The 23,989-nt window shown below is 46.1% G+C and overlaps 1 protein-coding gene across 1 annotated transcript in view; it reads left to right on the forward strand.

The window, feature by feature from the left end:
- The first annotated feature begins 391 nt into the window (after window positions 1-391).
- KLHL3 (kelch like family member 3) overlaps window positions 392-23,989 on the forward strand; it is an 81,913-nt gene continuing 58,315 nt past the window's right edge. The window contains exons 1-3 of the mRNA XM_040622410.1: window positions 392-498; window positions 9,113-9,234; window positions 18,112-18,274. Coding sequence (XP_040478344.1) covers window positions 414-498; window positions 9,113-9,234; window positions 18,112-18,274 — 370 coding nt within the window. The 5' untranslated portion in view covers window positions 392-413. The remainder of the gene's footprint in view (window positions 499-9,112; window positions 9,235-18,111; window positions 18,275-23,989) is intronic.

The raw sequence follows: 23,989 nt of genomic DNA on the forward strand, positions 1-23,989 counted from the left end.
GCACGCTCATGCTCCTTGGCATTCAGCCAGTCACCCAACGCATAGCCCCAGACTTTCCCCATTGCTCTCTGAGCTGCTGTCCCCCCGTTTCAGTCAGAGCTGATGGAGTTGAGGAGCAGAGATGTGAAGACAAATGGAGGAAACCTGAATTGGCAGCTACAGGGTACTTGGATCTCTCTGTGTGCCTTAGGAAAGCATGAATGCCAGGCTTAGCAGGGACTTGGAAAAGTCGAAGAGTTCATCCCCCTGCCTAACTCAGTACGGCAAATGTCTCTGACAGCCTTGTGTGCTGGCAACATGGAATCTGGGTGGAAACAAGAAATATCCTTGTATGGCTGGGGGTGGGCGTTGGTGCTGTGACCCATGCTGTCCCCTCACTGGTGTTTTACAGTAAACAGCTGTTGTGTGATGTGATGATTGTGGCGGAAGATGTCGAGATAGAAGCCCACCGTGTGGTCCTGGCAGCCTGCAGCCCCTACTTCTGTGCGATGTTCACAGGTACGATGAGGGGCAAAAAATAACCCATAGTTATGGGGCCGCGGCCCCGTTGAGGGATTATTTCGGGTGGTGGCATGAGGGGAAGGCGGGAAGAGAATGCTGTGACACTCACCGTGACGCGCTTCTGTGTGCCAGAGACTATGTTTTGCACCACAGAGTACTGGGTGCAACCAGCCTAGTATGTAGCCCCTTGCCCACTAGGAGGAAAGAAGAGGTGGAATCAGAGGTTATTAGTTCTCAGACTTCACATGCATCATAATCGTGTAGAGGAGCTTTTAGACATTTAGGCTCTTGGGCTCATCCCCAGGCCTCTGGTCTTTCATTTTGCAGGTGGGAAACACTGAGGCTAAGAAAAAGGAAGGGACTTGCCCCAGGTCACACAGTAAATGAGTGGAACTTGGTTTCTTGATACCTGGCCCCATGCTGGACTAGCTTGTCCTTCCCTAGCCATTCCTACCAGGCAAGGTCTGCGAACCCCCTTGAGCCTTTACAGGGAGTGTGGAAGAGATTTGGGAGAAGTGATGGTGGGGCTTGGAGGGGAGAATAAGACAGGAATTTTCACCATCCGGCATTCAGTTTCAGCACCTTTGCCAGCATTCTAGAGAGTCCCTGCTTCCTGTACATGCCAAATAGCCCTGTCCAACTAGTTCACGTGTGAGATTGAATTCCTTGAAACCCGTGGGCAGAGCTTCCTGTTTGTAGTACCTCACAGCACCTCCCCTGCTCTATAAACCAGTGCTGACCGAAGGCCAGCTGGGTGGGCGAGCCCCTCGAACTGGGTCAGGTGTCCCTTCCCCACTTTTGCCAAGTACCCAGTGCTGCTTTTGAGTGTGGTCACCATCCCTCTGTGTTCTTGTCTGTTTCCTGGGGTCTGCTGTGCCCGTGCTCTGGCGTCTGGTGTATTGGCTGCTTCTCATCCTGCAGTTAACTTTTTTTTTAATTTTATTTTTTTAAAAGATTTTATTTATTTATTTGTCAGAGAGAGAGCGCACAAGCAGGGGGAGCGGCAGGCAGAGGAAGAAACAGGCTCCCTGTGGAGCAAGGAGCCCGATGTGGGACTCCATCCCAGGACCCTGGGATCATGACCTGAGCTGAAGGCAGATGCTTAACCAACTGAGCCACCCAGGCTCCCCTCATCCTGCAGTTTACAGCTCAGGTGTCTCCTTTGAGAGGCCTCCTCTGATGACCCTCTCCATAGTTCCCCACTACATATTTTTTCATAACATTTATCCCTGTCTGAAAATCCTGTTGTTGGCTGTCGATGTGTTCTTTATCTTTCTCTCCTCGCTAGACTGTAAGCTCCGTGAAGACAGAGGTGTTGTTTACTACCACATCCTAAGCACCTGGTACACAGGAGTCAGATGTTTTTCAAATGAATGAATGCAGTGTCTTCACCATGGTGAGCTTTGGGCATTTGAGGACCACGTCTTGTCAGTTGAATCCTCAGAGCCAACCACAGGGCGTGGTGTTTAGGAGACAGTAAATAAATGAAGTTTGAAAGAATAAATGTGGGCTTGCTAAGAATGGGTGAGTGCAAGCACCCAATTTTTGCTGAATATGCTCTTACTCTTTTCCTAATATATAGTACGTGGCCTCTCCTAGGCAAGAGTGGTTCTAGTTGGGGGTGACTTAGCCTTGTGTTTTGAGAGTTCCTCACCTGCGGCTCTCTGTTGGCTCATCGTGTAAAGGAGCTGGTCGCAACTTGGAGCTGTGCCTCCACCAAGCAGACCAAGACAGTCTTACCTCACTGTGAGCCTTGGGCTGGGAATTAGTAGCCTGGAAAATCTGGCTTAGAAAACCAGCTAATTTTACGACCTGGAAGTTCTGAGCTGCATTCTCTTTGGCATAATTTCATACTCTAGTAGTGAGGTTTTTATTTCTTTGTTCCCCTCTCTCCTTCATCCATCTCTCTGTCTTTAAAATAATTTGTTTTGTTTGCAATAGTTATTTAAGCTGCACCTTCAGTTAGTACCTCGGTCAGTCCTTCTTCTCTTGCCTGTGTGGTTTGGAAGGTCCAGTGTTGAGAGAGGAAATCTGTTTGGAATTGTAGTATTGGCTCCACTTGTGGCTAATGAACTTGCCTCTGGGGTAGTGGAAGTGCCTAACCAAACAAGGTAATTCTATTAACAGAAAAGATGCTTCTGAAGCAGATCTTGGATTCTATTTATTGAAGAGAGGAAAAAAATCAGTAAGAAAACAGTCTAATGTGAAGCCCAGCTCAAATCTTCCGTTGGATCTGGTTAGTGTCCATCCTTCCAGCCTTCCATATATCCAGCCAGCCAGCCAGCGAGCGAGCCACCTGCCTGTCTCTCCACCCACCCATCCATCTACCCATCTAAATACTACTCACAGATGTTCATTGCAGGAAAAAAATGAGAAAAATGTGGACAAGCCAAAAAACAAAAATAAAAAATTACATGTAATACAACATGTAGATAAAATTATAGTTTATATCCTTTCAGACTTTATAATTGTAAATATATACAGATACAAAATAATTTTTAAAAAAATATTTTATTTATTTGAGAGCAAGAGAGAGCGAGAGAAAGAGCATGAGCAGGGGGAGAGGGAGAAGCAGGCCCCCCACCGAGCAGGGAGCCCGATGCGGGACTCGATCCCAGGACCCTGGGTTTACGACCTGAGCTGAAGGCAGACGCTTAACCACCTAAGCCACCCAGGCACCCCCAAAATAAAATTTTAATATAAATTCATTTTGTATATACATAGGTGATGTAATATGTATACTTAAAAAAAATAGCTGTTCATCGCCCTGGAATGTTCTCCCTCCTGCGTCTTTGCCTGTCTAACTCCTATTCATCTTTCATTACCGCTGAAGCAGCGTTTCCTCAGGTCGGCTTTCCCATGATCCCCTTGGATTAGGTTAAATTCTTTTGATATTTACTCTTATGATACTTTATGCTTGTACTTAGTATTATTGCTTGTCTCATTACTTCCTCAGTATCTGATAGCTCTTGTCAGTCAGTTAAGAACTGTACCTGTCTTCACCGCTGTCTCCCCACTGCCTGGCATGATCTCCCATGTAGTAGGTGCTCAGTGAAAAGTTGCATAATTAAACCAGCAGTATATGGTCAATATATTTTCACATCAGTGAAACCATATCTACATCATCATTTTAATGGCTTCATAAGATTCCATCGTATATATCCTAATTGAAAATCCATTTCCTCTTTGGTTAGAAAATACAATTCTTTTTTTTTTTAAAGATTTTATTTAGAAAATACAATTCTTTTTAATATTTTGCTATTATAAATGATACTAGGATGCATATCTTTGCCTCTTAATCTTATTTTTTTTTAAAGATTTTATTTATTTATTTGACAGAGAGAGAGACAGCCAGCGAGAGAGGGAACACAAGCAGGGGGAGTGGGAGAGGAAGAAGCAGGCTCCCAGCTGAGGAGCCTGATGTGGGGCTTGATCCCAGAATGCCGGGATCACGCCCTGAGCCGAAGGCAGACGCTTAACCGCTGTGCCACCCAGGCGCCCCGCCTCTTAATCTTATTTACCTTTTGATTGTTTCCTTAGCATAGATCCCTAGAATAAGGGTGTGCACATTTTGAAGACTTGCGAGACACATGACAGAAATCCACAGTTCTTGGAACAGTTGTGCCAGCTTATACTTCCATCATCAATATATGAGACTTGTGTATTTTTTGAGGCCCCTTAGTTTGCTTAAACCTTGATAAACAGGTACAAACAAAAAGTTACATTGTAAAATTTTGTTCTGATGATCAGGTTCAGCTTCAAAATCCATAAACTTAGTCATGAAAAGGCCCAGCTGACTCTCGTTACGTCCATTTCTATCAGCATGTTTAAGGCCAAAATGAAAAGGAAATACTCGTGACATTCTTCTGACTTGAGTGGTGTGATTACGATCTTTTTACTCAGGCTTAACGTGTTTTTATTTTTTTGTCCTCTGAGTTCGTGTTGCCCAAGTGTCCCAGATATCAACCCTGTTCCTTGACCATATCCTGCCCAGAGTAACTTGGAATAAATGTGAAACAGGTCTGAGTGCTCTCAGGATCGTGTCAAGAGGCAACCAGCTTGTGAGAAGATCTGGGATGGGCCGTCACTCAAACAGTCCACCACTCCTTTAGCGCAGTCATTAGAGAGGCCAGCAATGCTGCGTTCTGCCCATCTTTGTCCTGTGAATTAGATTCCCCTGCTTCCTCCTTGGGTAGCACCTCCATCCCCAGGGAAGCTGATTTTACCCCAATAGCTGAGTCAGTTTTTGTCTTCTTTATCGTCATGCCCTTCACTATGGGTTCTGTATACTAGAATATTTGTACTCCATATGGGTCCCTACATGTCATCCAAGTACATTAAAACAACACCATCTTATGGTGTTAAAGGAACCAAGTTTTAAAGAATAGGTGGGCTCAGGGTATGAACCCCTGTCATCACTTGACCTGAGAGAAGTATGGGATTGCTTGCTGTCCTGGGCTTTCTGTGGGTTTTGGAGATGTCTAGGTACAAGGTCCTAAGGTATAGCCTGAGGATTTAAAGACATTTGAAGACCTAGTCCTTAGGTCCAGGCTACCATCGTCTCTCACCTAATTTCCTCCAGCAGCCTTTGAAACTGGTCAACCTGTCTCCTATTTTGTTCCCTCACCCCTAGCCCATTTTCTACACTATAGCTATCACATCCAAAATATCAATCTGATGTGTCCCTTAGCCTCTTAAAATCTGTCAGGGGCTTTCCATTGCTCTCAGGATGAAGTCTGAACTCCTTGACATGGCGCACAAGGCCTTCCAGTGGTCTAGACCCTGCTTATATCTCCAGCCTCGTCTCCCCGTTTCTGCCTTTGCATGCTGTACTTCTGCCAGACTCAACTTCTTAGGGGCCCAGAACAGGTCACGTTCTTTCTTACCTCTTTTTGCCTGGCATATATATTCTTCCCTCATACTCACCTCTTTTCTGAATAACTATGACTCCTTCTCCAGATCTCATTTTTGATCAGTGGTTCTTAACCATTATGAATCAATCTGTTGAAAACAATGGACTCTGCCCTCCAAAAAGCAAATATGGGCTCTGTGTGCTCATCATTTTGCATACAGTTCAAGGTACAGGAATCTCCACTTCAGAATCCTTTAAGCTGAGCCCTCTTTTCTAGTATTTAACATACTTTGTAATTGTTGATTTACTTGTCTCTCTCTCCACTGGACTGAGCTGTGTGAAGGTAGGGCCATCGCTTATTCGTCGTGGTGTCCTCTGGCCTAGCACAGTGCTTGGCACACAGGGACTATTTGATACATGTTCGTTGAATGAATGAATGAGTGGGTAAATGAATGAATGAACGAACAAATAACTGCCTTTGATTGGATCATGTTCTTTTTGGAGGAACAGCACATGCAAGGTACAGATGACAAGCAGACGTGGAAGGGGCTAAAAAGATGTGCAACTAACAGACATTTTCTGAAAGTTCAAGTCTGAGGTGTCTGGGCTGGGCCTCTTGGGAAAAACAGAGGAGGAGGACTCTTGGGTTGACCTTGAAGATGGAAGGACTTATAGGTTTCATGCTTTGTTTTCTAGAGTAGCAGAAGTAAGGAAAGGAGCAAGAATGGTGAAGCCTTTGTTGGTTTCCACCCCTCAGGAATTACTGGAGTCCATGGAATTGTGAGATATCAAGAGAAAGCCCCTTTCTTCCTTCTTTTTTTCCCCTTCTCTCCAACAAGTATTTTTTAAGTGCTTGCTATATACCAAGCACTTTGTTAGGTGTTGAGGATATTTTGGCAAATAAGCTTGACAAGATCTCATCCCTCTTGGTTCTTGCTTGTCTAGGTCTTATATACTAAGTTGTCCTCAGAATTTGGACCAAAGCCTTGTTTGGAAATACTTTTATCAAGGTCATTAGTTAGGGTGAGGTTTAAGTTACACAGGGATTTATGAGAAATGAAATGTAGTCTATAGTTAGGCCAAGGTGCAAATCCCAGCCCTGTCTCCCTCTAGCTATATGCAGATACCTTTTGAAATGCCAGTTCTTTAATTTGTGAAATGGAAATAATATCTATCTCCTGGAGTTGTTATAAGGATCGAATGAGATAATGTGTGTAAACCCTTAGCCGAGGTCCTGGCACACGTAGTAGCTATTATTGCTACCATTTTCAGAGTCTGTTTAAGCTGAAGCCTTAGTTTGTTGCAGTAATATCTGTTGGTCTGTAAGAAATACTCAAGATTGTATTTGACAAGTCTGTGTGACTTATACAGGTTTCCAGTTTCCTATAAGGGAACTTTCTTAAAACATAGATTTGGTTTTTGAGGCCATGGTTTTTCTTTCACATGTTCTTTCCCACTTACGTATTGAAGTTTTAAGTATTTAAGATAGAAAATTAGAAACTTCAAAGTCATGTTAAAGAAGCAGGAAGGAAATCTTCCAAAGTTCCACCATCTAGAAAACTGTGTATTAATGTTTGCTCTACATTTGACTAATAAGAGTGATCTTTCATCCCCCAGAAAAATAAAACTTTTGCCTATATCTACCAGTATTTTCACATAATTTCAGGAGTTTCCACTTGTTTACCCCACAGTTACAAGATTGACTGACTAATATGACTTCCAAGTACAGATTCCACAGAAAGAAAACAATCAAGCTGGGCTCTGTTTCCATACCCACATAAGGGCTTCTGAATCTCTTGGTTCTTGTGTTCAGGTGGTTCTTTTTTCAGTCTTTTTTCTAAGGCCCAAGTTCCAACAAAAGAATTGACTGTCTGTAATTATTGTTTGCATTATGATTATCAACTACACTCTTATTGATGAACTTCTTAATAGCTATTTAGAGAGATGAGTAAAACTTCTGATTTCCTTGGGTGTGTGTCTTTATTTATGTGTCTTGGAGTACTCAAGAGGGAGATTGTGAGAGCCTGTCTAATGGGTGCAGTAGAAACCCACTATCCTTTCCCCCACTATCCTTTCCCGTTTCCTCTTAGCATCTTTGTGCTGCCTCAGGGCCCTTTGTACTGAGGCCTTTTCGCTGGCTTTCGCCAGCAATCAGAGAGAAGACAGAACAGAGTGGAGGGTTTGTGGTCTACCTGATCTGGCAGTGGAGGGAGTGGGCAGGATTCGGAGTAGGTTTTCCTCCCTTTCCTCCCTGTTCCAGACTCATTCAAATCTCTAACTGTGTTAGGATGGGAATTGTGGATTGGTGGAAGAATAATGTGCAGCCCGTGCAGCTTGGAGGTGGGCGTCTGCAGCCCACACGCTGTACTGTACTTTATTTTCTTGGCTCCATTGCACAAATTCCACAGAGAGAAAACAACTACCCAGGCTCTGTTTTCGTATTCACACAAGGGCTTCTGAATCCCTGTTTCTTGCAGTCAAGTTGCCCTTTATTTCAGTTTACGAAGACACATGTCTTGGCTGTCTCTTCCTTCTGAAATCAGCAGCGTTTATTGAATGAGCCTGGCTATCGATAAACCCATGTGCTGTCTAGAGAGTGCAGGCTGCGCTAAGGGGCCTCAGGAGTGCAGATGTGGTGCCACTGCTGCCCTAGTTCACAGGCTCTGTCCTTCCTCTGTTGGATTATTATCAGGGCCTCCCAACTGCTTTCCCTGCCTCTGACCCAGCTTCCACCAGGCAACCAAAATTTCATTCAGAAATACCCATCTGTTGATGTCATTCTCCTGTTTATAACCTTTCAGTGGTGCTACACTTAGAATGAAAGTCCAATCTCATTTGCATGGCTTACAGGGCTCTGCAAGGTCTGGCCCCTGGCTACCTCTCTAGCTTCCTCTCGCTATCACCCCAGACCAGCCTCTCACTGTTCCTTAAATTTATCCTTTTGGCACTTTCTTCCCTTTACACCTAAGGTTCCTGCCTCCAGCTCATGCTTCCTCATCTTTGCTGCCTGTGGAAATACCCAGCTTCAATGTGACCTCCTGCTAGGATGGCTTCCCAGGGTTGGCTGCTCCATCTTCTGCATTCTTGGGATTTAGTATAGAGTAGTGAGTATGAGTGTGGGCTCTAGGTCCTACTCCCTGGTTTCAGTCCCAGCCTGGCCCCTTCCTAGATGTGTGACTGTGGGCAAAATGAATACCCATCCTCCTGTGCCTCAGTTTCTTCATCTGTAAAATGGGGGATAATATTAATGAAACTCATGAATGGTTGTGAAGATTGAAAGAAGCACCACTTCAAGTGCTTAGCATAGTGCTTAGTCACAGCCCTCAGTAAGTGTTACTTTGTACTGTTGTTGTTATACTGGTACTTTGTATATATCTAGTAAACGTATCATCTCATATATTTTTAGATATCAGCCCTGCTAGACCATGTGCTTCTTGAGGACAGGTGCATCTCTTCTTTACTTTTCCTGGCCCTGTGTATATAAGCTTACAGGAAATGGTGGTTGAATGAGTTACTGCACACAGATGTGGTTCAAAATGGAAATGGGCAACAGGTAGAGTGGGGAATGCTTCAGACTGGTTTGCAGATGATTACAGACCCAAAGTTGGTGTGACCCAGATGTTGGCTGTTTCATACTCCTCCGTGCCTGAATCCCTTCTGCTCCCTGCTGGTGCTTTTATGTTGCTAAGACAGGGCAACTTGCTCTGTGAAAGTTAAGCACCAAGTTTATGTCCCTTTTGGTTTTGTTTTGGACTGCAGGTGACATGTCTGAGAGTAAAGCCAAGAAGATAGAAATCAAGGACGTGGATGGGAGGACGCTGAATAAGCTGATTGACTACATCTATACGGCGGAAATTGAGGTGACCGAAGAGAACGTCCAGGTAAACTCAGCCGCAGCTCACAGCTCATCACGCGCTCACGGGCACCGTTTTACAGCACCGTTTCACTGAACCCTCGTAACAACTCATTTGGTAGCTGGAGAGGAAACTAAAGCTCCAAAGAGGTTAGGTACCTTGCCCCACATCACATAGCATGTGGGTGGGTGAACGACCCTCAAAGTCATGCCTGTCTGACTGTGGCACCCATGCCCTTACTGCTAAGTCATGATACCTCTGAATGAGCTTGGGCCCCGAGCACATAGTCTTTATCTCATGTTGGTTCAAACTCTGGGTGAAGGAAGAACTAAAAGCCTGGGTGACCCCAGTTCTCCTCCGTCATCATCTCATCTCAGGGATTTTCAATACAGATTGTGAAGCTGTTAAACATTTTTCCTGTTTCAACATTAGTCAACCGAGTTTCTCTGAGCGCTCAGGCTTAGAGGTGGAGGTGCCAAGCACCAGGTCTGAGCCTCAGCAGGGCTGTGCGGCTGTGAAGTGTGTGCCTTTTGCCGCCCCGCCCTCATCCTCGGCCATCTGGAGCCTTGAAAAGAGGAGCCAGTGAAGACACTGCTTCACCCAAAGGTGTGCGTCTTTATTGTGGGGACGCGATGCAGCAGTGACATGCTTCAGTAGGGGAGATGTTTGAGGGTGTACCCACTCTGGAGGCCTCCAAAGCCCGGGGCTAAACCCAGACACAGGGGACATACTATTTCTTGTCTTTAAGGCCTTACTATTTCAGTAAAGTGCTGGAAGTTGCAGGTCATAGGAAGGATTTTTCTTTTTTCATTTAAAAGCACAGTTCCACCTTATTTATTGTAAGGCGGTACCAGGAGATACCTCTGGAGAGGTATCTCCAGTGACCAAAATATCTGTTTCGCTTATCCAGAACATCACCTCCTTTACCAGGATCAAGGTATTTGGGAGGCTAAGTTGGTAATCATTTATTCTTTCAATTCAACCCAAATGTTCGAGTGCTGGTTATATGCCAGGCACTTTTTTGGGCACAGTGATTGTGACAGGAACAGTGGCAACTCCATTGCCTGCTGTCATGCGGTTTGTGGTCCAGGGGTGAAGACAGATGCTCATCAAATCAGCACACAAGTGATGTCTGTGCACAGATTGTGATGAGTCATTTGAAGGAAGGGAACATGATATACAATATCGGGGACTCATTCTGGATGGATGAGGGGATCTGGAAAGGGCTCTTTTGGGAGATAGGATTTAAGCTGTGGCCTGCACGTGAGTGGGAGTTAGTTTGGTGTGGTGCAGGGTACTGGTGAGGGTGAAGGGTACATGGTGCAGGCAGATTGGGGGTGCGAGGCGCCCTGCATTCGGTCCTGAGGAGCCTGCCTCTCGATAGAGTCTGCCTTTGTCTCTGGACAGACTCTTGGATTGGACAGTGATCTAATCTAATAATCCTCTGCCCTTTTAAAAATTGAGTTCTGTTTTATACACAGTAAAACACATAGCCATCCCATTTTGTTTCTGGTCTTTTTCATCCAGAATGGAGTGGGCATCCGAACGCTCACATCCAAGTCTAGGAGCAGAATTGAAACAGCAGAATGACTTTGGGCAGTGACAGTGAGTGCAGAATGAGTTGTAGAGCATGTGCTGAAAAACATATTAAATGGGTGATGGTTATATCATCATCACATTCATGTCCACTTGGATACTTTAAAAAGTGATGTAAATATTGAGATTTACAAGATGCAAAAAAGTACATCTTTTGCAACTCTATGAAAAATGCTAGATGTCAACCTAAAAATGTGCAGAGGGTAAATAATTTTTAAAAATCTTGCATTAGGGGCTAATCAACTTAATAAAAGATTTATTTATTTTAGAGAGGGTGGGGAGAAGGGCAAAGGGAAAGAGAATCTCAAGCAGACTCTGTGCTGAGTGCAGAGCCCGATGTGGGGCTCCATCTCACGACCCTGAGATCATGACCTGAACCAAAACCAAGAGTCGGGTGCTCAACCAACTGCACCACCCAGGCGCCCCTAATCAATAACTATTAATCCTATAGTGTGGTAGGCAGAGTAATGACCCCCCTCCAAAAGTTCATGTCCTAATTTCTGGAACCTGTGAGTATGTTAGGCTAACTGTCAAAGAGCAATTAACCTTGCAGATGGGATTGATGCTGCTGATCATCAGCAGAGTGTGTGATGGGGAGATTACCTCGGATTATCCAGAGGGGGCCCGTGTAGTCACAGGGGCTTTCTAAAGTGGAAGGGGGAGGGGGATAAGGAGAACCAGGGAGATATGACCCGAGAGAGGCTCAACCTGATGTTTCCATCTTTGAAGACAGGGGAGCCATGAACCAAGGAATGTGGGTGGCCTCTAGAAGCAGGAAAGGCAAGGAAACATATTCTCCCTTAGAGCCTTCAGAAGGAATGCAGCCCTGTTGACACCTTAATTTCAGTCCAGGGAGACCCATTTGGAACTTATGACTTCCAGAAGTGTCAGAAAATGAATTTGTGTTGTTTTAAGCCACTAAAACAAAACCAACCCCCCCCCAAAACCCCACAACACTGTAGGTGAGGTTGTAGATTGTATGATTGGAACCAGCTTTTTCTTCCCTTTTTATCATGTGTTTGCCAAGTAGTTCCTCCCCCCTCCCCCGTAAAGTACAAAATGTTTACAAACTTGGATAATTAGAAGATGTTCCACTCTGGATCCTTATCACCTGGCTGGGTGCTTATCTTTGCAGCTTTGGTCTCACCCAGTGGTAGTATGTACAGCACCGTGTTCTTAAGGCAGGTAGCAGCGGATAGACTCACCAGAGGAGCCTGTCAAACCTGGCTTCACCGTTGCCTCTTGTAGAACTACTTTGTAGGGGGAGGGCAGGGGGCCAGAGTGAGGATGGGCAGGTTCAGAGGAAGAAGTTCTATGGAAGCAGTGATGAGGCAGGAGTTGAGGACGGATGGAGGCCTGGCTGATGCCTTAGCCTCACCCCTGAGGCCCATAGTGCTCGTACTCAGACCCTCCCCCCATAGGGTGTCAGTTTTCCCAGCTGTAAAGTGGGGGCGGGGGACTCAGTGAGCTCTGGCCAGCGGAGACACGTACTGTGTCAGCCTCTGATCTGTGTTCTCTCCCTTCTACTGGAGCCTCTCTGACACCCCCACCAGCCGCTCGCCTCAAGGATCAGTCATAGTAGTACCCATTCTATTGGGTGGTCATGAGTCAGACTGTCTGCCTTCAAATCCTGGCTCCACCATTTTCTAGCTGTGAGACACTAAGCAAGTTACTTAACCTTTCTGTGCCTCAGTGTTTTCAGCTGTAATGTGGGCATAATACTAGCACTTAATCTCAGAGGGTTGGTGTGATGATTACATGAATTAATATAGGTAAAGCCTTAGAACATTGCTCCCCTGTGCCGGCAGAGGTATGGGCAGTGTGAGCACAGAGACCCTGTCACTAAGGAGCACATGGTCTGAGGGTGGAGACAGATGGCTCAGCACCTGGATCCTCACCGCTGTGGTGGGGTCAGGGTGGGGGTACCCAGGACACAGAAGGGCCATTGCTGCCTTGATGGGGATGGTCAGGGGGGCAGCCTCACTGAGGAGGTCTTGTGTGGGCCCCGTCTTGAAGGAAGACCAGGAGGTCACGCTTTCCTCCTTTGTTCGCATGTCTGTGAGCCCATTGATGTAGGAGCCCCTTGAGGGGCCAGCTGTGTTCATGTGTGTGTGTGGGGGGGCACATGCGGGGGCTCCACTGTGGGGCACCAGGCGCAACTGTCAGCAAACTGGGCATTACTTAGCATCAGTGAGATACACTATTTGTTTACCTGGTTCCTCCTCACTTTAAAATGTGGTTTGGTCAGACTGACCTGGGGGAAACGAAACTTAAAAGGGTGAGACGAGAAAGTTGGGATCAGGTTGTGGCTGCTGCTTCATGCTGCGTGCGATGTTACCTGCTGAGGCAGCTGCTCACGACCTCTGAAGACACGCTCTGTCGGGGATTTGGCACACCGAGGAGGTGAGCAGGGAGGCACCGGGGCTCCCCTGAAAGCCTGAGAAACAACAGTCAGAGGTTTGGGGCTGGGTTAAATGGCTCGCAGAGCTCCACCCTTCATTCCTTCCAAGCCACCTGTACCCCGGAGAGACTGCATCGCCTTTCCGTGGTGGAGGTAACTGCCGTCAGAGCTGACGCTTAGTAGTACTGGTTGTAAGCCAAGCGCGCGTTGATCACTTCATGTGCGTTATTTCACTTCATTTCATCACCACCAAATGAGTGGTGTCTTCTAATATGGGCCGCCTTTTACAGTTGAGGAAGCTAATGCTCCGAGTGGTCAAACAGGTAGTAGCATTGGAGTTTGAACCCTGCTCTCTCCGCCTCACTGGCTCTGTTGACGTGGTGAATTTGAGTGTCTTGTTAAATGAAGAATCAGAATCTTGACTCAAGCTCATAATAATAATAAAAACTAATTTAACTGAGCCCTCCCTGTGCACCAGGTGCTTTGTTCACTGCTTTAGATGTGTTATCTCATTTGATTCTTGCAACAAACCTCGAAGGTAGTACCATTATGGTCTTTATTTTATTGTCGAGACAGCAGGGCACAGAGAGGTTAAGTAATTTGCCTTTAGTCACATGGCCAGTAAGTGGAGAAGTTAGAATTCTAAGGGACACTTTTTATCACAGCAGTGCTAGTTTGCTAGCTCTCCTGCTCTTCTGCTTACTGCTCTTCCTCTCCCTCCTTTCTTCCTTCCCTCCTTCTCTTTCTCTTCTTCCCTCCCCAACTTCCCTGTTCCCTCCTCCACTTTTCTTTCTTTCTTTTTTTTTCAACAAAGTTTTATTTAACAATGTTTCTGTGCCAGGCTTCATGCCTGGTGTTGGCAGAGACAGACCTACTGTGTGGGGCCTTAGGCCTGTCACCTGGCCCTCTGGTTGGTGGTCTCCCTCCCTCTAGGCATGGCCCTGCCTCCCTGAAATTCCAGGAGTCGGTACCTTCTGAGGCAGGGCATTTCCTTTTGTTTTTGTTAGAGGAAACAAACTCAGTGACGGGATATCCTCTGCTGTGTTTTCATGTTATCCGAGGGAGAGAAAAAAACAAAACGGGGCCTGCTCCTGGAAAATGGAGGGGAGGCCATTTGCAAGCTGGTGGGAAACCTGTAAACTCTCTGCTGAGGGTCATAGTAGAGCCTGTTTTCCCAGAACTAAAACGCTGGGGTGGTAAGAGGCAAGCTGAAGGCTGCTGGACCTCGAGTCTTCTTGCATCCCCGGGGTGGTTCCAGCCAGCAGCTCCTCCCGTGTTGGCCCCCTCCTTCCAGGGGCCAAGCACTAGTGCCCTAGTGATTCCGCCAAGCTGAGGACCTGAGCGTGGCCTCTTGTTCACAGCCCGTTACTGCTGCCCCTCGAGGGAGTGGATTGCACGCAAGAGAAGAGAAGAGGAAATCCTCCAAAAGCCCTTGTTGATGTGGGAGAGGGAAGCGAGCACAGCCACCTTATGGATGTTTTGCTCTCTTTTCTTTCACAGCCTCTGGGGATTTGTGTCTGTTCGCATCGTGTGCAGCCCCAGAACCCCAGCAGATGGAGCCTCAGTTTATCCCTGAGATGCAGAGTTGGAGCAGTGATAAATCTTCCAGCCTCCAAATCTTGCCCTCAGTTTTCTGACTTGCTTTACTTTTCTTCACGCCTTCCTGTAGGAAGCAAGTAGTGGGAAGAAAAGGCCTTTTGAGTCATAGCTAATCACAGTGTAAGATCAAAGAGAGGAAAGAAGCAATGAGAGAAACCACAAGCCCCCGTTCACTTGAGGAAGTCATCTTGGGAATGCTTTTGGCCAGGAGTGGACCGAAACAGGATGGGGGCGGTGGTGTGGCAAGGTGGAAAACCTTGTAATTTTTGCCTGCTAAGTGTGTTGTGTGAACAGTGGGGAAAAGCTATGTGGGTAGCTCTATCCAGGGAAGCTTTAAAAACTGAAAGTATAACTTGTGGAATATGTTCGGGAAGTATTTATGATTTAATTTCTTTGGCTGAGTGTCACGAGCTTGAGAATTTAAGCACCAAACCGTGCCGCTGTCTTTGTGGGGAAAAAGGGCAAAGGGGAAGGGGCCGTGTGTCCCTGGCTTGGCTGGGAATGCAATCTGGGGGCAGACTGGACTCTCAGAAATCCTCCTCTGTGGGGCTCAAAGGGCTGCTGTCCCCTTCCTGCCTCTTCTCAGCCTGACGCTTTTGGGGCTCGTCCCACCACAGAGTAGTGTGTGCTGGACAGCATTTGGTTATTCCTGTCCACCAGGGATTCTTAGGGTAACTGCTTAGAAGTTCCTGATCCCTAGGGTGATCAACCGCCCCAGTTTGCCCGGAACTGAGGGGTCTCCTGGGACAGAGAACTTTCAGTGCTGAAACTGGCCAAGTTTCCGCAGACCAGGGTGACTGGTCAACCTGTGACCCTAACTGTAGAGTTTGTAGCTAGCGTTGGTCAAGAGGGTACCATAGAGGTCATTTGCGGATTTGAAACACAGCTTTCCTTTCCTGCTGTGTATTCAGCAAGAATGGTTAATGGTTATCTACTTAACTAGCAGGCTGAGACTAATCTGGTCCTAGAATCTGTTTGGCTAGGCTGAGCAAGCTCACAGGTTAATTGAGGTTCCCAGATTATGGCTGCTTAGTGGGGTTGGAGCTCAGGTGCTCAGATTTGGAACTACCTTATGGTCTAAAACTCCCCAAGAGTGAGTACTTTTATCTTTCTCCTTCTCTGGAATGAACCAGTGGCTCAAAAAATACTAAGGACATGTTAATTTACTGTTGGGGACATAGGAGAGTGGACGAGAGAAGGGAGAGGAGCATGCTTTAACTTCCTGGAACTCAGCTGTGTGAGGGAGGAGGAAGTTAAGCTCATAGGAAGGAAAAGCCTGCCTCATGAAGAGTAGGTGCTTAGCTTGGGAGTAGGACCACGGGTGGTGGAGGCGCTTGGTGGTTTCTGCAGGTGGGCAGGGATGAAGAAGGGTCACCAGCTGCTCACGTTTTAGCACTGCAAGTTCTGTGTCCTCGGTCCTAAGAAAATGGGCAGTGAAGCAGGGTTTTTGGCCTTACTGCACGGAGGTGTTCAGATATGTTTTGGGAGAACGTCAGGGTCTAGAATTTAAATCGCTTTAAAAAAAAAAAAAAGAAAGACTTTTGTCGTGCCCTGAATCAAGAAAACAAATGCATCTGTAGCCCATGTCTTCCCGGGTAAGCCCTTGTGGATGAGAACAGCTGGAGTCTAGCTGGCCCAGACACTCCCTCTGAGAGCCAGGGGAGCAGCTGAGAGCAAAGGCCTGGGATGTGAGGGTTGTTTTTATGGTAAAATGGATGCTGGGGGCCCCAGACTAAGCAGCCTCAAATGAAACTATAATGCTCTGTGATTTCTTTTTTTAATTTCTTTTTGGAAAGTCACTCTCAGACTCTCTACCCTTTCCCTAGGGCAGGGGTGGTGGGGAGCAGAGCTGGGGTCTAGTAGGACTATGCCATTTCTTCTGGATTTTTGACCCGGGGGCAGGCTCTGGCAGCTGTGGGAAGGTCCTCGGGAAACTAGAGTGGGGTTGGCGGTCTGAGCACCCTCTTTGGCCTGCTCAAGCCAGTCTTCCCTGGCTTTTAGGAAAAACACCTGAACAGAAACTATTTCTGTTTTCCAAGCTACAGTGTAAATACGCATGTGTTCTGTGACCTTTTAAAAGGAAACTTCTCTCCTTTCTCTGAGAATGTACCCGGAGATGTTCTTTACCATTTATCTGTTGGATGGGAGAATACAGTGTGATCGCCTGAGTCTTGAGGGATTTGAGGGTCACTCTTTTTTTTTCCAGTAGATTATAAACTCCGTAAGAGCCAGGGTCTGGCTTACTGCACTTACCACTAAACCCCAGAGCCTAGACCAATACCTGGCATACAGATGCTTAGTAATTAAGTGGTGAAGGCAGTAGTGAACAATTTACTCAGCAACTGAGTGAAAATGGTACGCTAAAGGCTGTAGGGAAGTGTTTTCTCAAACGTGGCTGTAGTTTGAAAACACCTGGGGAGCTTTAGAAACGTCTCACTGTCCAGGCCACACCTCATACCTATGAAGTTAAAATCTTTGGGGCCGAGACCCAGGCATCAGTGTTTTAAAAATTCTCCAGGTGATTCAATGTGTAGCCAGGTAAGAGAGCCAATCTACCTTGGTCAGCTTGGGCTGCCATAACAGAAGACCACAGAATGGGTGGCGTAAACAACAGACATTTGTTTTTCTCCTGGTTTTGAAGATTTGAAGTCCAGGATCAAAGTTCTAGTTGATTTGGTTGCTGGTGAGACTCTTCCTGGCTTTCAGAAGGTTGCTCTCTCCCTATGTCCTTACATTAGAGAGACAGAGAGAGAGAGAGAGAGCATGCTCTGGTGTCTCTCTTCACGTAGGGGCCCCATCTTTATGACCTCATTTATCACCTCTTCATAGATCCTATCTCCAGATACAGTCATATTGGGGTTAGAGTTTCAACAGACACATTTGGGGGAGGAGGGCACAAACATTCAGTCCATAAGGGGCTTGTTACTCAAGGTTTGGTTCTTGGGCCAGCAGCTGCAAGCATCACCTGGCTGTTTGTTAGAAATGTAGGCTCCCAGGCCCCGCCCTAGACCTCTTGAATCAGAGTTTCAGTAAGATCCCCAGAGATTTCGTATGTACATGAGTGATTGGGAGGCACTGCTGTGGATGTAGGGATACAGAGACTGTGCTGGTGCTTAGGGCTGTGAAGGGGACAGTCATGGGAAATAAGGCTCTGCTGCCCCGAAGGAAGTTTGGACTTAGTTGGACAAGCAGGGGAGGGCCATGCAAGGACCTTGAGTGTGGGAGTGCTGTGATTGGAACAGTGTGTCAGGATGATGAGGGCCTGTTGGAGGGGATCTGGTGTCTCAGCATGTCGCCTTCTCCTGCAGGTGCTGCTCCCAGCGGCCAGCTTGCTGCAGCTCATGGACGTTCGGCAGAACTGCTGTGACTTCCTGCAATCTCAGTTGCATCCCACCAATTGCTTGGGCATCCGAGCATTTGCAGATGTGCACACCTGCACCGACCTTCTGCAGCAGGCCAACGCTTACGCAGGTAACGGGGAGCCAGGGTGCCGCCCCCTCCAGAGCTCGTGGATTTAATCCCCTGGTCTGCGGTAGACTCCTCAGGTGTGGTGAGAAGCGCACTCTCCTGTGAAGCAGTAGTAATTTAGTCAGGGCGTCATTACGTGCAAAGAGAGAAGACAGAAGAGTTGCGTTCATTGCCAAGTGAAATAGGATTAGTTGCCAGACGGATGGTACAGACAGTCATTTTCACAGGAGAAGAGGAAGGGTTTCTGAGAAGACTTTGTGGAGGGAGAAGTCATTTGAGTGAGGTCTTGAAATAAATCTTTGTTGTTGTTGTTTAAGAAAATTTCTTTTTTGATCCAAGTGTTCTATGGGTTTGATTTTAGCAGTCAAATAGTACTGCGTGTCCTGTAATGGTAAGACAGAGGCCCCTGCTCTGCCTTTCCACAGCAGGTCTTAGGCGGTCCACTCACCTCCAGTTCTGAAAGAATTAAAGTACATCTTCTGATTCCACGGAAAGCTGCCTCATCTAGTCTTTACCTCCATTTATCTCAACAAAATGTTTGTATCACTATTTTGGGTTTATTAGTTTGAGATCTGTTGGCTTTACACGGAAGTACAAGGTTGAGCTTTCATGGACTTTCCCTTATGGATACACACTCTTCCCCATTTTATTCTCCTAATACCATTTCTACGGCCGAGCTGAGTTATAGATTATAGTTAGGTTTTTTTTAAATCAGAAGTTGTTTTTTTTTTTTAAATCAGAAAGGCAGTTAATAATTGCCTTATCCAGGCCAGGATTTTATTCAACTTGTACTCTCACAGATCTTAGAAAATATCTAAAGAGTGCTGGTTAAATTAAAGACAGCAGGGTCGGTACTAGGCATAGCCTGTGAGGTCACACTGTGCTCCTTCCTTGGGGAGTATATTGATTCAACAATGGCTTGAATGCCTACTGTTAGGCACTTTTTAGGTGGCAGAGAAATCATAGAAAAGTAAACATTTGAAGTCTCTCATGAAAAAGAAATTGCCCTTTTCTTTTTTATAGTGAGCCTTCCTACCACTAATTCTTGTAAGGCAGATTTTTGTAAGAACTGTTCATCAGATACTGTGCCGATTCCAGTTTGTTTCTCTGCTAAAGCTTGTCATCCTCTTATTTTTTTTTTAATTTAAATTCAATTAGCCAACATATAGTACATCATTAGTTTTTGGTGTAGTGTTCAGTGATTCATTAATTGCGTATAACACCCAGTGCTCATCACAACACGTGCCCTCCTTAAGGGCACGTATTGCATGGTGCACTGGGTGTTATACGCAACTAATGAATCATCGAGCCTTACATCGGAAACCGGGGATGTACTGTATGGTGACTAACATAATATAATAAAAAATCATTAAAAAAACAAAACAAAACAAAAACACGTGCCCTCCTTAATACCCATCACCCAGTTACCCCACCCCCCTACCCACCTCCCTTTCCACAATCCTCAGTTTGTTTCCCGGAGTCAAGTCTCTCATGGTTTGGCTCCCTCTCATTTCTTCCCATTCATTTTCCCCTCCTTTCCCCTATGGTCCTTTGCACTATTCCTTATCTTCCACATATGAGTGAAACCAATGATAATGGTCTTTCTCTGCTTGACTTATTTCACTTAGCATAATCCCCTCCAGTTCCATCCATGTCAGTGCAAATTGTGGGTATTCATCTTTTCTGATGGCTGAGTAATATTCCATTGTATATATGAACCACATCTTTATCCATTTGTCTGTTGAAGGACGTCTCAGCTCCTTCCACAGTTTGGCTATTGTGGACATTGGTGCTATGAACATTGGGGGGCATGTGCCCCTTCTTTTCACTATGTCTGTATCTTTGGGGTAAATACCCAGTAGAGCAATTGCTGGGTTGTAAGGTATCTCTATTTTTAACTTCCTGAGGAACCTCCATCCTGTTTTCCAGAATGGCTGTACCAGCTTGCATTCCCACCAGCAGTGTAAGAGGGTTCCCCTTTCTCCACATCCTCACCAACATTTGTTGTTTCCTGTCTTGTCAATTTTAGCCATTCTAACTGGTGTAATGTGGTATCGCATTATGGTTTTGATTTGTATTTCCCTGATGTCATCCTCTTGTTTTAATGAGGTTTGGGGAGGGAGTATAGAGATGGACATGAATGTTCAGTCCACCATATTTAGCAGGAAAGAGATTTTCACTTTTTTTTTTAAGATTTTATTTATTTATTTATTTTAGAGAGATTGAGCACAAGCAGGGGGAGGAGCAGAGGGAGAAGGGGAGGGAGAGAATCTCCAGCAGACTCCACACAGGATGCAGAGCCTGATGGAGGTCTTGATCCCACAACCCTGAGATTGGACCTGAGCCGAAACCAAGAGTCTGATGCTTAACCAGCTGAGCCACCCAGGCACCCCAGAAATCTTCATTGATACTTATTTTGACTTGACGACAGAGAAAGATCATGAGTGGCCCAGGTAGTGGGCCTAGTTATTTTAAACAATAGATTCAGGCATGGCCCCCTCCTTCCCTTGCAGTAAAGCACTTCATTCTTCCCACTGCCCATACAAACACCGTCGATCTTCTGTTCTGTGTCTCCTGTCCAGCCCATGTCTGGAAATGAGCCAAAGGCCTGCTGGTTGTCCACCTGCCACCTCCCTGTGCTGTGTTAGCCCTTTAGTCCACAAGGCACTGAGCATGTGCTCTATTTCTTAGAATCCTTGTATTCCTTTATCAACCCCCAGACCCCAGAAGCCCACATAGACTCTCATTTCTCTCTGAAGTCTGTTTTGGATCCGAATGGGGCCAGTTGTTAAGATGATGATTTTTGTGAAGGACATTCCCCAGTTGGCCCAAATCTGAATTCTGATGACTCTGAACCTCGACTCTTTTGTTTCTCTGCTGCCCCTCTGTGCCTCCCTTTTCATTCCTATCCCACATTTTCTTTCTACTTTTTTCTCAAGGAGCCCTTCCTCTCCCTGGACAGGGCTCCCCAGCCCAGCCTTTGAAGAGGTCACTTTCCTGAGGGACGTGCTCAGGCTTTGCTTCAGCAGGAGCCAAGAGCTTGGCCAAGGCCCAGGTCAGCTTGTGAACATCTGCTGGTGTGGGGGTAAAGGGAGAGTACTTAGATGCCAGGAATTCTCTCTCTTCCCTGTCCCGCCCCCAGCCTTCTCCTTCTGCATAGCATGTGCATGCTTGTAGGGTTTTGTGTTTTGTAGTTGGCTGATGCAATTTTCTGAGATTTGGGCTTTGTCCTGAAACCCCAACTTTGACAAGGCTCCCCGCTTCTTCTGGCCTGGCTTTCCCACACTTTCACAATCTGTGTTTTCTCCCTTTGGCCCTTTCACTGTCTGATGGTGACAGACACCAGTGCGAGAATGGGGAGGATGCAGTTGGAACGCACTGTGGGCTTGGTACTCCCTGGTCCTGATGCTGTCATGGGGATTGGGTGCTGTCAGTGTTGTGGGTGGGTGTGCACACAGGTGTGTATGCAGATATCCTGATAAATTATTTTTAGTTGGCATTTACTGAGCTGTCACTATGGGTCACCCACTGTGCTAAGCATTTTATGCACATCATCTCATTTAATGCATGCAGCAGCTAAGGAAACTAAGGCACAGAGAAGTGAAGTAATTGGTTGGGGTCACACAGCTGGTAGAGAAAGAGGCAGGGTTCAAACCCAGATAGTGTTGACTCCAGAGCCAGTGTTTATAACTACTACATTCTTTGGCTTCCAGGTTCCATTTGGACATAGGTGGCCCTGTGGATTGGTAACCAATGAGTGTTGGTACCTAGGGTTGACATTTTTCATTGGAAGTGTGAGCCTGGAAGAGCATACCATGTAGTCACCAAATCCCAGCAGCCAGACTATGTAGACAGATGACCAGCTTCTCTGCTAGACTTGGTGTGTTTAGTCATCTTGGGTGGGGAAGTGAGATGTAGATGTCTTCTCTTCCCTCTTGGCAGGCTGCCCTCTCATTGCACATCTGAGTCCTCCTACTTTCCCTGGCATGGTTAGCGTGACTTCAGACTGAGAGTCTCCTCCCTGTGGTGTAGGCCTTCTTTGGAGCCCGTGACCATCTCCTGCTCATAGCTTTCTTTGTAGCTCTCAGCCATGCACAGCGGAGAAGTCATGGTAATGCAGAGGTTGGTAAGACCTTGATGGAAAGATTTTAGGAGAAGCGGTGTGAAGGTGAGATTGTGAAGTGTTTAGAGAAGGATATATAAAATGATTATCCATACTTACTCCCTCATACCTACCCACTGATGTGAGTCTGCTTTGGTTGTTTTGGTCTTATACCTCCTGACTTTGGATGGAACCTGACATTCTCTGCCATCACTGCCTCTGGAGACAGAGCTGATGTCTTGTCTCAGTCCCATTATAAATGTAGGGATGTGGGCATTGACGAGGGTCACATACAAGGGTCAGGCAGTGTCAGCCCTTGTGGTCACAGGCTTCCCTGCCCCATGCCTTGCATTAGTAAGTGTTTTAAACCAAGAAACTACAAGGAGAGCTTCCACTTCAGAACTAGGGATCAGACCAGGCAACACTTGGAGCTGAGTGACCCTAGACCTTTTTTTCTTCTCTGTGATGGGGGTAGTACATCCATCATGCTGTGTTTCCAGGATGGCTTGGGAGATGGGAGGGCGGGGAGGAGAGCTGCTTGCAGAAGTAGGTGTCCCCAGGGGCTGTGTTTCAGAGCCTCCCTGCTGGTCTCGTGATCCGCAGTAAGAGGGCCTCCCATCTGGGTCCTGGTGGACAGATGAGGCTCCTCAGGACACCACTGCTGCTGCTACTTAAGGGAAGAGGACCATTTCCAGAGCTTCTCATTTGGGTTTCTCTTTATTCAGATGCGCAGGCAGGTATGTCCTGCTTCCCACACCCTCTCTGGTCTCCGGCTAGCTGGCCTCTGCCTGCGCTTTTCCACGATCCACAGCTCTACCTCTGAATTCTATTCTTTTTTCCTTCTCTAACACAAACTTTCTTTTGCTCTTGTTAATTGCTTTTGTTACTGCTGTCTTAATATTAAAATCACCCTTGATGATTACAGAAAAAGCAGACAAGAAGAAAGAGCAGGAAAAGCACCACAGTCCTACTCAGAGGAAACCAGCATCTTAATATAGAGCCGTGCCCATCCTTACCGTGGCATGTGTATGTTTTCCGGCTTAAACAACAATCTTTACATGGGGCGCCTGGGTGGCTCTATCGGTTAAGCATCTAATTCTTGATTTTGGCTCGGGTCATGATCTCTCGGTTCTGGGATAGAGCCCTGTGTTGGACTCCGTGCTCATGGGAGGTCTGCTTGAGATTCTCTCCCTTTTCCTCCTTCCCCCTTCCCCCTGCTCTCTTTTTCTCTCACTCAATTAATAAATAAATAAATCTTTAAAAAAAATCTTGCAGTATATTCTGAACACCCTTCTATGTTAGCAGATATGTTGCTGTACCATTATTATTGAAACAAATTTATTCAATAAAATTCAATGTATACTCATAATAAAAAAATTCAAACAGTACACAAAGTTATAAAATGCAAAGTTAATCTTCTCCCAGGCCTTCACTCTGAAGGGGACTGGGGGACTATCTTGGTTAGCCCTCTCGAATGAAAAAAAAAAAAAAAAAATATATATATATATATATATGTTTCATATATATATATAATGCTTTTTAACATACCTATATATATATATATTTCATATATATATATATAATGCTTTTTAACATACCTAAATAGAAGCATTCTG

This window comes from Ursus maritimus, unplaced genomic scaffold (assembly GCF_017311325.1).
Source record: "Ursus maritimus isolate PB19 unplaced genomic scaffold, ASM1731132v1 scaffold_5, whole genome shotgun sequence".
Classification (NCBI taxonomy): Eukaryota; Metazoa; Chordata; class Mammalia; order Carnivora; family Ursidae; genus Ursus; species Ursus maritimus.